We start from the raw sequence: 15,313 nt of genomic DNA, 5'->3' as shown, positions 1-15,313 counted from the left end.
CATATGTGGAAATGGCGCGGAGGCAGATCCTACCTGCTGCCAGGGAGGAGTTGCTACAAACATGGCGACCGGGGGACAGCGGGGACTGCCCATGGGAGACACGGGTCCGCCCTCAGGGGGACCGTACCATGGAAAATACACACAGGGGTATTAATCCACACATGGGCCTGTCCTGTGGAGCACATATTCCAGTACAGAGTAGTTTCAGTACCTGTAGTGGGTCTGGTCGAGGAATTCCTCCACTGAATTCGCGGAACAGAGGGCTAGGGAGGAGTCATCCAGGGAGCCGAGTTAGTGGGATCTCCTGGGATAAGAGTGCACTGGATCATCTCAGTGGAGGGGAAAGTCACTAGGTGCAATCGGTACACCCGGTCAGTTGTTCCGCGTTACCGAGTTCTACCGGCTCGGACCTGAGAAAACACGGGACGAGACCGAATCAGCCCTGAGATTGTAAAATCTCGTAAAGGTATTTGGTGTTGCCCAGCCTGCTGCTCTGCATATGTCTGCTAGGGAGGTGCCATTGGCCAGTGCCCAGGAGGATGCCACACTTCTGGTCGAGTGTGCTCGAACCTGCATGGCCAATACTATGGCATCAACAACCCAGTGGGAAAGCCTCTGTTTGGAGACAGCTGTCCCTTTCCGCTGTACACCAAAGCAGACAAAGAGCTGCCCAGAACATTTAAAGCTCTGCGTGTGGTCCAAATAAGTACGCAAAGCACGCACCGGACACAACAAAAAAAAGGCTGGGTCTGCCTCCTCCCGGGGCAGCTTCGCTTGCAGGTTCACTACTTGGTCCCTGAAGGGGGTCATAGGAACCTTGGGCACGTAGCTGTCATGGTCTTAGGACGACATGGGTGTCTGCCGGACCGAACTCCAGGCAGGAGTCACTGACAGAGAACGTTTGCAGGTCCCCAACCATCTTGATGGAAGTGAGCATGATCAGGAGGGCAGAGGACCTTGAGCTCAACTGATTCAAGCAGCTTTAAGGGGGGTATCTAAAGGCCTGAGAGGACCACTGAGAGATCTCTGGAGGGGAACAGGCTTGGCCGGGGAGGATTCAGCCTCAGGGCGCCTCTAAGGAACCTGATAATCAAGTCGTGTTTGCCCAAGGACTTGGCATCCACTGCGTCGTGGTGGGCCGCGATAGCGGCTACATACACCTTCAAGGTGGAGGGGGACAGCCTCCCCTCCAACCTCTATTGCAGGGATGAAAGCACTGACCGAACTGCACTGCCATGCAGAGAAGGATAAAGCCGCTAATATTTGCCATAGATCCAACAGCATACCCTCTGTAGAGATGAATGGAACAGTCAGTGAATGTAGCTCGCTGATCACACAACCTCTCGGCTCCGAAGGAAAAATCTGAATGGACAGAAGCATATTTCCCTCCCTTTATACCTGTATGTCCGGGGGAGGGACATGCAAATTCTGTCTGCCAGTATCTCATTGACCTTTTCTGAAGTTCAGAGATGCACGAGGCTCTCAGGAGAGACCCCTAGTGTCACTTCTTCGACACAACGTCGAAGTGAGCAACAGATGGGGAACTTGCAATTACTTTTAATCAACTGGAGAAATCCGGTTTCACTGCTGAGGTGAGGAAAAAAAACATGTTGTAAAGTTCAGAGACGCGCGAGGCTCTCAAGAGAGACCCCTAGTGTCACTTCTTCGACACAACGTCGAAGTGAGCAACAGATGGAGAACTTGCAATTACTTTTAATCAACTGGTTTCAAGGTGAGTTTTAGAGGATGTATGAAGTCTGTTCCCCTCAAGTTCACTCAGGTGTCCTACTGTAGCAGAAGAACAGGAGTAGTAGTATATCACATTAAATATGGACATGTCCCACTAACATTTGATCAGAACCAGAAAGTGTCAAAATATTTGTATTTATTTATTACTGTAAATCAAAATGTTTTTTATTATTATTGAACTTTCTTTAACTTTCTGAGACCCGAGTGTGACTGCTGTGTGCATTTTCCATTTCCCTTTTTGATTTGTAAGTAGCCCCTATTAAACATACACAAAACTGATGTCATACTTAGCGGGGCTAAGTTGTGAAATTTAAAACAATACTAAGCCATACAAAGTCAAAAATCAGTTATTAAATTTTGTATTAGGCTATGTGTTCAGGAGTGTTGATTACATATATATAGGTTTATGGGACATTACAGACATTATAGGTGACTTTCTGTAAAGCTGCTTTGGAAGAATGTGTAATGGGAAAATTAAAAATTAAAAACCTATACAAATAAAAATTATTTCACTTGATTTAAATAAAAAATGTTCTACTTGTCAATAAAATCTCAACGTTCTGCCATTTCAAGATAAATCACAAAAATTTTACCAGATGTAGTTTTGTTGGTTTTTCTCCCAAAGACAAACTCTGCTGTGATTGGCACCATGTTTTTTGTCACATAACTATAGTTTAACCTGTTACTGTTACCCAGAGTGCCCTGAACTTAGATCAATTGTTTTAAATGAAATTAAATTATGCATAGCATAGCATATACTGAATTTTTTTAAAAAAATTACACTTATGAGGATGCAGGGTCGCACAAGGTTAAAATAAAGACCACTTGTTTTGATATTTTTTTGTATTTTCTATCTGTCTGTCTGTCTGCCTCTCTGTCTCAGTTTCAATATTTTACAACATGTTTTTTCTCCTCACCTCAGCAGTGAAACCAGATTTCTCCAACAGTGTGCTGAAGTCACAGACATTGGCTCGGCAGGGTGGAGATGTTTTGATTGAGTGCAGGCCCCGCATGTCCCCACATGGGATGATCTCCTGGAGGAAAGGCAAAGAAGCCCTGCGAGAGAGCCATAGGTATTTTTTACCATCACATCTGCCAAGATACTATATATACCTTTATTTTAGCAGGTTAGTCTCTTGAGATTACAAATGTATTTTCCGAGAGACACTCAAAATGCATGTAAATAATCACCACAAAGGGTTGATTAATTACATCAAAATATAATGATTGCTTCATTTGCATATACAGTATTTGATGTAGACAAAAAACACTATGTAGGTCACAGAAAAGCATTGACACAAATATGTATGATCAACCAACCACTGATCATTGAATTTGCAGTTTCATAAATTGTAATCTGATTGTGCTTAGTTTTGTCACGTTACGTTTACATCTGTAAGACTACATACAAATGCCATTTTTGTTTTTGTTTTTGTTGTTGTTGGTGTTGTGTTTAAATAAGTATTGAGGTCATGTCATATATTTTCAATAATTTTATTTGTCTTTCCTGAGGTCCTCTTACAGTACAAATCAAATAATAAAAAATTGTTGTGCCAAAAATTAATAATATTAAATATTTTAACTCATCCCATAATTTAAGATCAGCCTCTTTGCAATGTCTGCATTACAGTGTGACAGATTCATTAAACAATCTGTGCTGAAATATGCCACACAAACTTCAATCATCAGACTGAAATGATCAAGGACCTTGTTAAAAATAAAGCTGATTTGTAAATGTTGGTGGTTTTTGACGTCTAAAACCAGAGTATATTAGAGCAAGTCATCCTAGCGTCTTGTTAATAAATGGTCTTTTTGGACTAGGGAGGAAGTTTTAAGTTTGGAAATTTGTTTATATAGTATGAACTCTTTTATCTTAAAACATCAATGAAAATGTTATTCCTCACAATATGACCCCTCTTCCTAACCTGGACTCATAGAATCACTTCAAGATACCAAAATTGTTTGCTAAATTTACGTGACTCATTGTACATATTGTGGCAGTTTCCTGGTGAAATGAACACTAGAGGTGCTAGTGAACATTTATTCACTTTCGCCAGTGGTGGACGAAGTACACATACCATGTACTTGAGTTAAAGTAAAGATACTCAAGGTAAAATATTACTCAAGTAAAAGTAGAAGTGCTGCCTTTAAACATTCACTTGAGTAAAAGTACAAAAGTATTTGCCTTCAAATGTACTTAAGTATCCAAGTACTATGATTTTTTATGGCCATAATGTCCTATTATAATTTGTCACAAGACTCTTGCTTAACTCAGTCTACATGAAGACTAATGTCACTCTTGGCACACCAATCTATTAATAAAATGACATTAATTAGTCAGATGTGTGTGTATATATATATATATATATATATATATATATATATTTGAATTGAATAAAATTTTTGTGTGTTTAATTTTGGAGGGAAGGGACTGTTCCCATAAGGTATAATATTACAGTATTTACTGTATATATTTTTCTCGAGTGTCTATGGTCATAATTATTAACATCCTAATGTTATGATACGTTCACATAAACCTGCACAACGCCATTAAATATATATATATATATATATATATATATATATATATATACACACACACACACACATATATATACACACACACACGCCACGCACACACATACATAGAATATATATAAATATATATATATTATAATATATATTATAATAGCAGCCAATTTCCCTCCAAAATTAAACACAAAAACGTATTAATGCAGTGTTTCTGCTACTCCCCAGAAAAAAAATGCTATTATGCAAGTCATTTTAGTGTCAACATAATAAGCAATGTACATTATGCGTCAATATTTACCGATAATTGCTGCAATAATAGCTGCTGCTCTCTGCCCTCTTAAAATCATTGGCAACGCAATTTTTTTGGAACTATTGAGAGCTACACGAATCACGTGACCGCGCGGCGGCGAGATCACTGTCGCAACCGTCTATGTTCGCAACTCTCATATTTAACAGCTCTGGGGTACGATGCACTGTTGAAGAAATCAACTTGCTAGTCACGACTGTTTCCCGAAACCGTATTGTCGCAAATTGATTGTTCAACCATGTTGGTTAATGATGTCACACATGTGGTGGAGTAAAAAATACTTTTAATGAATCTGTTTGCGATCGAATTAATGCTAGATGTTTTGCTATAAATTACGGACATGTCATCTGAGGACTATCTCATATTTGTCTCAGTTATTTGCTTTATTTCCAGATTCAATCATAGGCTCGTTCTTACGCACTAGAGCACGTTCACACATGCGCACTCTTCAAAAACGGTGCTTTAAATCTATTGATAAACTAAAAGACATAAAGGACATTTGTATGTCTTCTAAATAAAAGATACTGATTGTACTGAATGTCATCTTGCTTATTTGGCTCAAGATAATAATTTATTAAGCCCACATGTTATAATAACAAGAAACTCTGCTTCTAACCACAGGTCGAGAGCTGTCCTTCCAACCACACAACTCTGCGATGCTGTTTGCGAATGTTCGTTGGAACGATGGTTTCGGGAAACACCGACTCGTTGAACTATGATGATAACGACGGAACTTGCGACCATAGTTGGCTAACGATGCTTTTGGGAAACGCACCCCTGGTTCGCGCTTAGTAGATGCCGCCAAGGAAAGTTAAAAAAAAAGCCTGCGCGCGCTGTACTGTGATTTGTGGCTCCTTTGACCAGTTACGTTTTTATCCACTCATAAATAAAAAGGAACGACTGATTTTGAAAATGTAGTAGAGTAAAAAGTAAGATATTTGACTTTGAAATGTAGTGGAGTTAAAGTAAAAGCTTCCCCAAATTTAAATACTTCAGTAAAGTACAGATACGCAAAAAAGCTACTTAAGTACAGTAACGAATTACATTTACTTCGTTACTGTCCACCACTGACTTTCGCACAAATGAACTGAGGACACATTATCAGTTCATAAACATACTTTTTGCCCTGTTCCACACAATGCTATCTTATGACATCAAAAGAGTTTTCACGCAACTTTAAAACTACTGGGTTCGAGTCCTGAAGACTACAAGAGTTGAGGCTTGACCAAAAAGTTTCATAAAATCACCACAAAAGTTGCTTCAGCAATTAAATTTTGTGTGTCACATTTGCTTTTATAACACTATTGGGTAGGTTTTATATTAGGTTTATAGTAGGGAGGTAGGTTTTTGTTGAAAATTTGACTTGCCTTTGGTACCAAACAGGACATTTCACCTCGGAACTACCAATATACGCCTAAGTCAAAACTCTCACAATGTAGTTGTCTTAAGATCAGTCAGCCTTTACAATATGGGTAAAGATTGATGAAGAAAGTTTTATATTATGTCTAATGCATCTAGTTGTGTTAGATATAAGTATACACACCAACAATTTGGTTTAAGGTTTAGAGTAGGGAGGTAGGTTTTTGTTGAAAATTTTACTTGCCTTTGCTACCAAACAGGACATTTCCCCTCGGAAATACCACTATACGCGTAAGGCAAAACTCTCACAATGTAATTGTAATGAGATCAGGCAGCCTTTACAATATGAGTAAAGATTGATGAAGAAAATTATATATTATGTCTAATAGCATCAACAACCCAATGAGATAACCTCTGCTTGGAGACGGCGTTCCCTTTCCACCGTCCGCCAAAGCAGACAAAGAGCTTGCGTGCAGTCCACATAGATACGCAAAGCACGTACTGGACACAGTAACAAAGAGGCTGGGTCTGCCTCCTCCCGGGGCACAGGTTCACGACCTGGTCCCTAAAAGGGGTCATAGGAACCTTGGGCACGTAGCCTAGTCACGGTCTTAGGATGACGTGAGCATCTGCCGGACTGAACTCCAGGCAATTGTTGCTGATAGAGAATGCTTGCAGGTCCCCAACCCTCTTGATGGAACAATAAGGAGCCACTAAGATGACCTTTCCTTGTCCTCCCTGACCTTGCACAGCACTAGTGCAAGAAGGCTCACTGGGGAAATGCGTACTTGCGCAGCCCCCGGGGCCAGTTGTGTGCCAGCGCGTCTGTGCTGATAGGGGCCTCCGTTAGGTAGTACCAGAGTGGGCAGTGGGAGTTGTCTTGGGAGGCAAAGAGATCTATATGTGCCCTGCCAAAGCAGTCCCAGATCAGCTGGACCACTCTCCGCTAAGCGAGACCTGTCGCGATAGCGCATCCGCCGTATTGTTGCGCTCCCCGGGATGTGAGTGGTGAGCAGCAACCTGCTACGCGGCTGACTCCAAAGGAGGAGATTGCGGGCGAGTTATGACATGTGACGGGAGCGTACGCCACCTTGGAGATTTATGTACGATACGGTGGCGGTGCTATCTGGATCAAGACGTGCTTGCCCCAAATCAGCGGGAGAAACCTCCGCAGGGCAAGGAGTACAGCCAACAACTCGAGGCAGTTGATGTGCTAACGCAGGTGGAGCCCCGTCCAGGAGCCAGTGGCAGCGTCCCCGTAGCACACAGCGCCCCAATCCAGTTGAGCTGCATCTGTGGTGACCACGACACATCTGGACACCTGCTGTAGGGGGACTCCTGTCTTTAGAAAACAGACTGTCCAAGGGTTGAAAGTCTGATGGCAGGAAGGGGTGATTAACACACGGTATGTGCCACGGCTCCATGCCCATCTCGGGACTCGAGTCTGAAGCCAGTGCTGGAGCAGTCTCATATGCATCAACCTGAATGGCGTGACCAAGGCTGAGGATGCAATATGCCCTAGGAGCCTCTGGAACCGTTTGAGAGGAACCGCTGTGTCTGGCTTGAAGTGAGCGAGGCACGTGAGCACTGACTGCATGCGCTCAGTTGTGAGGCGCGCTGACATTGAGACTGAGTCTAACTCCAAACCGAGAAAAGGTATAATCTGAACTGGAGAGAGCTTGCTTTTTTCCCAGTTGACCTGAAGCCCTAAATGGCTGAGGAGCACCTGGTCCCTGTGGGCGCATAGTAACTCTCTAGTGTGCTAGGATGAGCCAGTCGTCGAGGTAATTGAGTATGCGGATGCCCACTTCCCGTAGTGAGGTAAGGGCTGCCTCTGCGACCTTGGTGAAGATGCGAGGGAACAGGGACAGGCCGAAGGGGAGGACCTTGTACTGATACGCCTGGCCATCAAACGGCTAAATCTCTGCTCGTAAAGTGCTACAGTTTTCGCCGCGCATTGGCATGGAGCGAATACCGCTCAAACGAGGCAGGAGCCTGGCGAATTGATGGGCGATGGGCTGGGAAGCACAAGCCATGAGGCTAAGCTCCATGTGAGGGGTAACTACGAGCAGGTAATAGTGCGTCGGGAGGCAAAGGCGCATCCCGAGGCTTGGGTGCTGAGGAAAAACTCAAAGCACTTACCTTGCTCCGCACACCCGGCAGGGGGCGGGTTACAGACAGAGGAGGAGGTCCTGTAGGGACGTCTTTGAGGCTTGTCAGCGCTGGCCTACCGGGGCTGGGCAGTCGTGGGTCCGGAGGCGAGATGGCCGCGTACAGGGAGCCTGACTGCAAAGTTTTGGTGCTGGGGTGCCGTGAGAATGGCCTGATGACCAGGAAGTGAGGAAATTGCTCTTTTATTGACAATTTGGGGCAAAAGAAAAGGGAGAACTAAGGATTATCCTCCCGGCCCTCCACAGTGTTCTTGCTACCAACTCTGGAGCAAACGTCTGTATTTCTGAGTGCGCCATCTCAGGAACATTTAGGGGTTTTACAGGCCCTAGAAGAGGTCCTGGAGACGGGGGGCATACATTATATCTCATTGGAGACAATTTTACTCTAGAATGGTTATTTTTTTATAAAAATGTATAATTGCAAAGATTCATAGATGAATGGAAATAAGCTTCAGCAGTCACATCCTAGCCAGGGCTGAAAAAATTTATAAGTATCATGTGACATCGCCGTCTTCATGCTGTTTCCGTAGTGGTCAGGACCTCTGGAGCATAACACCTGATTAATGATACTGATAAACTTTAATAAAAACTGACCTTACCGCCATAATTTACTCACCCTCGTCATTCAAATTCAGTATTATTTTTTTCATCCATGAAACACAAGATTCAGGGAAGAGAGGATTGTGTTTGTGGCTGTCCAAGCTCTGAAAGCACACATAAAAGCACCATTAAAGTAATCCATAATACTCATGCCTTAGATTTCAATTCTTCTGAAGCCATATGATAGTGTTGTGTGAGGAACAGACTGAAATTTAAGTGTTAATTCACCTCGTTACTCATTTGAAACTGGTATGCATGCAAGAATGACCTTGTTTACATGAGCGCACGTGACATCAACGCTTTGGTCTGTCGAGCTGCGCATGAAGGACGTGCAGCGGTGCCAGGTGAAAGTTTAAGCAAGTCTGGAGAAAAGACAGAGGAAACTAAATCGCACACATCTGTTCTTAAGAGTATTTTCACTATTTTTTGTTGAATGTGTGAAAGTAAATGTGGTTTGAGGACAGGTCAGTCTTCCGCGCCACCCTTGCAATACCTCCATGCCCCACACTTTGAGAATCACTGATCTAGTGCAATCACCGATGAAAATGTTCAGATTAGCTTGACGTCTTTTCAGTTCTTCAGTAAAAGTAAAAGCTCATTGGTCTCTTGAAAAGATAACAAGAGACCGCCTGGGCGATAGAAAGATTTTTTCAAGCAAGCCTGATGTGCATTTTCAGTTTTTAAAGCCATTAAATCATCAAGGAGTCCTGCTGGTCAAGTGATTAATGACCTCCCACTGACAGACACTAATGCATGCTTCTTCTGTGATTATGTTAATGAAGCTCACACTGGAAAATCTCTGGAAAAATCAGCTAGTGTGATGCTAGCTTAAGTGTGTTCTTTCAAAACCTGGTCTGTTATAAGCCTCATATGACAGCATTGAACTGGGCAGAATCTGAAAACAGGTCAAAACATCCTAACAGAGACCCTTAATATATTCAGATCAAGAAAGTTTGAAAAGGCTTTAAAATGTATGGCAGCATATTTAAGATTTCTTATTAGCATACACTGAGATGAATCCATTGAGGATTTAAGTAGCACAGCTCTGCGTCTCCATGGAGAGAGTCAGATTGAACTCTTGAGCTTGAAGAAAATCATAAGTAGTCATCACTGTCCATCAGCCTTGTTCTAACATCCACCCACCATCTAGAGCTGTGGGTTAGAGAGACAGGGTCTCTCATTAAACATTGTTGCACTGCTGACACTGAGAGCGAGATGGAGGATGAGAAGGAGAAAGAGTAAAATCAGCTTTTTCAGGCTGCTTCTATAATGATCATGTGGGAAGGGAGCATGTTGTAATATTGTTTATAATGATGCACCTGTTGGAAGTCTGCTGACTGTAATATGCAAATAGGATTACAGCCTTGTCTAGTAACTCTTAAGCTTCTACAGTAACTTTTTACATTTGCGTTAAAAGCTAGAAACTTAAAAATGCATTAATTTGTTAATGCTAAACTTTACTATATAATTTTAGCTCTTCAACGAGCATGAATCGTGACAGAATTCACGTAAAACGTGTTACAATAATGGAATATTTCACCTAAAACTGTTAACTTTGTCATTTATTCACTGTCATATAGTTCCAAAGCTGTATGACTTTCTTTCGACCATGGAACATAAAAGGAGACTATAGGTACAGTAGAATATCCAAGCTGCTCTTGTCCTTGCAATGCAAGTGGATTAGGGATGCTTCGATCAGGATTTTTACAGCCGATACCGATAACCGATCTTCTTGTCACCTGATCTGGCGATACGGATACTGATACCAATCATTTCACCTTTTATCAGGATATCTGTAATAACTGGCTATACAGTATGTAAGCATTCTACTCACTGTCACTATTCATTTAATTTTCCTCTTCCCAGTAATATCAATTTGCCTAGTTTTTGCTGACAAAAAAAAAGTTTAAAAAACATATTAAAAAGCTTTTTTTATAAGAATTTAAAACAAGTATAGGCTAACAAAATATTCTCTATATTAAGGTAGAGAGCCCTATAAAAATAAAGCTTAGTGTCAAACTGAAGACTGATAACCCATAGGTGTAATTAAACTGAATGTGACATTTTTGTCATTGTAATTATTTCATATAATTATTACTATTCCTTATTTTATTTTTGCATTATATTTAATACATCATATTATGGTAGCTTAATATTGTATAATGAATTATTATATTTAGAAATTCCTTCCCTGCATTTTCATTTAGTTGGATGATTGTCTTCATAGTTAATTTTTCACTTGATGCTGCTTGAACTTTAATGAAGGGAACATGCACTCTCTCTTGAGGGAAAGAGATGAAAGGAAAGCTGAGAAAGCCGTTAAATTGGGAGAAATTAAAAAAAGATGCTTGAAATACAGCACATCTTGTAACTCGCATTATTACTGAGATGCTAATACCCAGCGGAGACTGAGAAGTTGGCGCCATGAACGATAATAAGGACTGTTTCACAGCTCATGCTGTTTTCCCTTTGCCTTGTCGATGTGAAACGTCACATAAACAGTACAGTACACAAATATGTCATATTCACCATACCTCTCCCACTGCATCGTTCTTAACTGCTGAATCAAGTTTGTTGTCTTTCAACACTATGCCTTTATTGCCCACACTCCGTAAAGCCATGACAGTGCTGCTGAAGTGTTGAAGGAGCCACGTGTCTTCTGCAACATGAACAACAGGATGTGAATATTGGCCGATACTGATCGGTGGCCGATCGATCGGAGCATCCCTAAAGTGGATGGTGATTTATATGGCCAAACTCCAAAAAGGACATATAACATGCCACCTCAATATGCGTCGTGGCAGTTGTAACATAGATGTTGTCAAATATTGTCAGTTCTTTTGGGTTTTATGACAAATCACAATGTTTTGTATTAGACGCCCAATGTGAATGATGTTTGAAAGTTATGCTTCATCACTACCCTGGATAGATGTAACCTGATTTCTATAAAACAATCTAAGACATTTTTGTAATTAAAATCAGTAGACCTAATCTGAACACATGTAGAGTAAAAACAATAAATAAAAAATATAAAAATTTTAACAAAAATTTATTTTATTCCCTCACTATCCTAATGTAGCCTATGACAAATTTAATAGAGATGAAGTAGTGATATGATAATATGTATTAATGTAATGTATAAATCTATGTCTGCCTAAAGTACAGTTGGTGTTACTATAGTAAATTCAAGGGTAGTGATGTAGAATTCTGTGCTGAATTCAAATGGTTTTCGCACCTCGTGTCTTGCTTCTCACTGATTCTCACAGCGCTGCAACGATCAGAGGTGCACGTTTAAGAGCTTGAGACCGGTCTGTGAGTAAAAACGCACCTGCTTTAAGCTCACGCTGCTCTGTCAATTGAGTTGTATCCATATACAGAGCCACACAGGTGCATTCGCAGCTGGTTATGACATAGTCCTGTCTATTTGACTCTGCTAAACCAGATCCTTCAGATGCATCGCTAGACTTCACAATCAGATGATCCACGGTACAAATGCATACCAACCCATATTATAGAGTCTAGATAAACATTTTAATAGATTTTAACTTGACAATAGATTTGATTAATAACTCAGTTAATCAATTCTGCTGGATGGCAGAAGCAGGCTAAATACATACAAATTGGGGCGGCTGTGGCTCAGTTGGTAGAGCAGGTCGGCCATTTATCACAGGGTTGGTAATTCGAATCCCGGCTCACATGACTCCACATGCCAAAGTGTCCTTGGGCAAGACACTGAACCCCAAGTTGCTCCCAATAGCAGGCTAGCACCTTTCATGGCAGCTCTGCCACCATTGGTGTATGAATGGGTGAATGAGACGCAGTGTAAAGTGCTTTGAATACCGTTAAGGTTAAAAAGGCGCTATATAAGTGCAGACCATTTACCATTGTACCGTTGTGATTTAATGTGCTGAGTAATGTAAATTTCCCACCTTTAGGCATATTAAAATCAGTGCGACACACTTTGCAAAGGCATGGGCATTGTCGATATGGCTATGAGATATGAAATTAAATTTTCCGTCCAGCTGTTGTTATATTTACATGTACTTTTAAAAAAAACAATTCTCCTCTCATCTACCAAAGATGCTTGATTCAACTTCCTGCGTCCACTACCCAGGAAGTTGTGCAACTGGGTTGTAGGTTGCCAGGTTGAGATCACAAATGGTTGAAATTTGTATGATGTGTCGATTGTGTGAGTTGGATGCATTACATACAAGATCTGGCAACTGGACAACCTTGGAATAATATATTGATGTGATTATTCATATCACGAGGTTTGGGCCATACAAATTACGGGAGTTTCCCGTGAGAAATAACAAAACGGGAGGGGGCGGAGATGGGTGTGAAATACGGGAGACTCCCAGGAAAAACGGGAGTGTTGACAGGTATGTGAAAACAACAGAGTAACTTTGTGATTGAGATACTGTAAAATAGTACGGAAAGCCAGTCGTCCAGAGTTTGTTGATTTCAGAGGACAGAGGGCGGAGATTGGTGCACATCACTGTGAAGCCCAAGCCAGTGTTTTAAATTCCATAAGGGCACAATGGTATGAACAATAAGAAGGACAGATAATTTGGAATTCTAATAATGTTTTAATGCAGAAATTAACTAGGCCAGGATGTTGTTGTTATTTGATGTGGAAAGTTGTGCTAGTTATATTTGCAGAGGAAACTGAGGTTTCCCTTTGAGGCAAGAGATTATATCATCAGTTGAAAGTGAATATATCAGATATTTTAGCAGGAGGAAGGAGTTCAGAATAATGCCTTCATTCATGAAAACATTTTTGTTCTATATTCACTTACTGTAAAATGTGTTTGTCTTTGAAATGTTTTATTGTGCATGCATTTAATAGATATCAAATGCTGATAAATCCGATTATTAAATTATCTTGTTTAGTTTATAATATAAATTATGTAATTTCATTATAAATGCACCTTTTACATTTTGATTTTTCCTTATGCTTTATTACTGTATGTGAATCTGAAATCTGACAATAACCTGTTTCATTTTTATTGTATTTTTGATTGCACATTGATAATTAATGTAATAATGGTGGGCAGTGGTGGCTCAGCGGTTAAGGCTCTGGGTTACTGATCAGAAGGTCGTGGGTTCAAGCCCCAACACCACCAAGACACCACTGTTGGGCCCTTGAGCAAGGCCCTTGAACCTATCTGCTCCAGGGGCGCCGTATCATGGCTGACCCTGCACTCTGACCCCAGCTTAGCTGGGATATGTGAAAAATAAATAATTTCACCATGTATATGCAGAAATGTATGTATAATGTGTGACAATTGGTCAAATTAAATTAATTAATTATTAATATAATATCTGGTTTTAGACCTTGTTTATATGGACGGAATTGCAAAGCTTTCATCATGTCATATTGTTGTCTAGAGTCTCTGTGTTGGATAATGGCAGTCTCCGGATATCCAACATCACCAAACTCGATGCGGGTCTCTACACTTGTGTGGCGAGAAACCAGTTTGGAGTGGCAAGCAGTGCTGGTGCACTAGTAGTCAAAGGTATGCTGGAACATTCCAGTAGATAAATACTGAAAGATAGCCAAATATAGTACTTGCTCCTAAACACCACTGGTAAATCGCATGCTTATGTAACTTGATAAAAGAATGTCATGAGTATTACAACCAGCTTGGTTTAACCTTCTGATGCATGATGTCCACTACAGTGGACAGTTCTTCAAAAGCATTTTTAACCATTCAGGGTGTAATTGTCAATCATGGGTGATTATGTTTGATCATAATTCTGTAGGATTATTTGCTTTATGACAACAAATAAACAGGGTTTAAAACATTAAAATAATAAACTTAACTAAGTAAGTTATTTGGGTTGATTTTCACAAAACCTGTCAAGAACATGTCCTTGTCCCCAGTTTCACTCCAAAATCAAAAGAAACAAATAAGAAATTATATTCTGCATATAGACAATGATGCAAATAATGGATAAGGCCACTAAGAATTTTTACATTGTGACGTTTTGCAACCCCCCCTCCCCCCTTTATTTTCTTTAAGTAAAATATAATTTAATATTATTGTTTTTCTTTTTTTTTTTTTTTCTTTTTTGTATTGGTTTTGGGGTAAATATGACCAGGGTGTTTTCATAGGCAGGTTTCGTGAGAATCAAGAATTTACAAACATAGATTTGTTCATGATAGTTATTTCTGTTATGTAAGTCCCTAACTTTGTTGTGCAATATTGACATTGCTGTGTCAATATTTTTTTACATAATTACATACAATTATTTTGTACGACATGAAATAAAGATGCACTACTGATCTGCAGCTTGTTCTGTCACAAGAGTAAAGCACACACAAGCCACACTCTCTAAATGAACTGTGCTTGTGGTTAATGGGGAATTGATTTATTTGGCTTGCATTAGAGATGCATGATATGTGTGGGAATAACCATGCTGTGATTCATTAGAGGTTGAATCCATCTAAAACAGCTTTTTTTTCCCAAGTCAGTTGATTCTTCACCCATCTGAAAAGGAGATGAGAACAATACCAGCATCCATTAAAATGGCAGTTTGGTGATCCCTCTTGTTTTTGAGACTGGTTTCTGTAGAAACTCTCTCACTTTCT

General features: G+C 40.5%; 1 protein-coding gene across 3 annotated transcripts in view; it reads left to right on the top strand.

Annotated features, from left to right (window-relative positions):
- The window catches only part of LOC127628764 (contactin-4-like), a 168,002-nt gene that overhangs the window by 130,398 nt on the left and 22,291 nt on the right, over positions 1–15,313 (top strand). For all 3 annotated transcript variants that reach the window (XM_052105631.1, XM_052105630.1, XM_052105632.1), the window contains 2 exons: positions 2,672–2,822; positions 14,110–14,237. In XM_052105631.1, coding sequence (XP_051961591.1) covers positions 2,672–2,822; positions 14,110–14,237 — 279 coding nt within the window. The remainder of the gene's footprint in view (positions 1–2,671; positions 2,823–14,109; positions 14,238–15,313) is intronic.

The sequence above is a fragment of the Xyrauchen texanus genome, chromosome 35 (genome assembly GCF_025860055.1).
Source record: "Xyrauchen texanus isolate HMW12.3.18 chromosome 35, RBS_HiC_50CHRs, whole genome shotgun sequence".
In the NCBI taxonomy this organism is placed as follows: domain Eukaryota; kingdom Metazoa; phylum Chordata; class Actinopteri; order Cypriniformes; family Catostomidae; genus Xyrauchen; species Xyrauchen texanus.
Note: the sequence above shows the minus strand (reverse complement) of the source record. Positions and strands in the feature narration are given on the sequence as shown.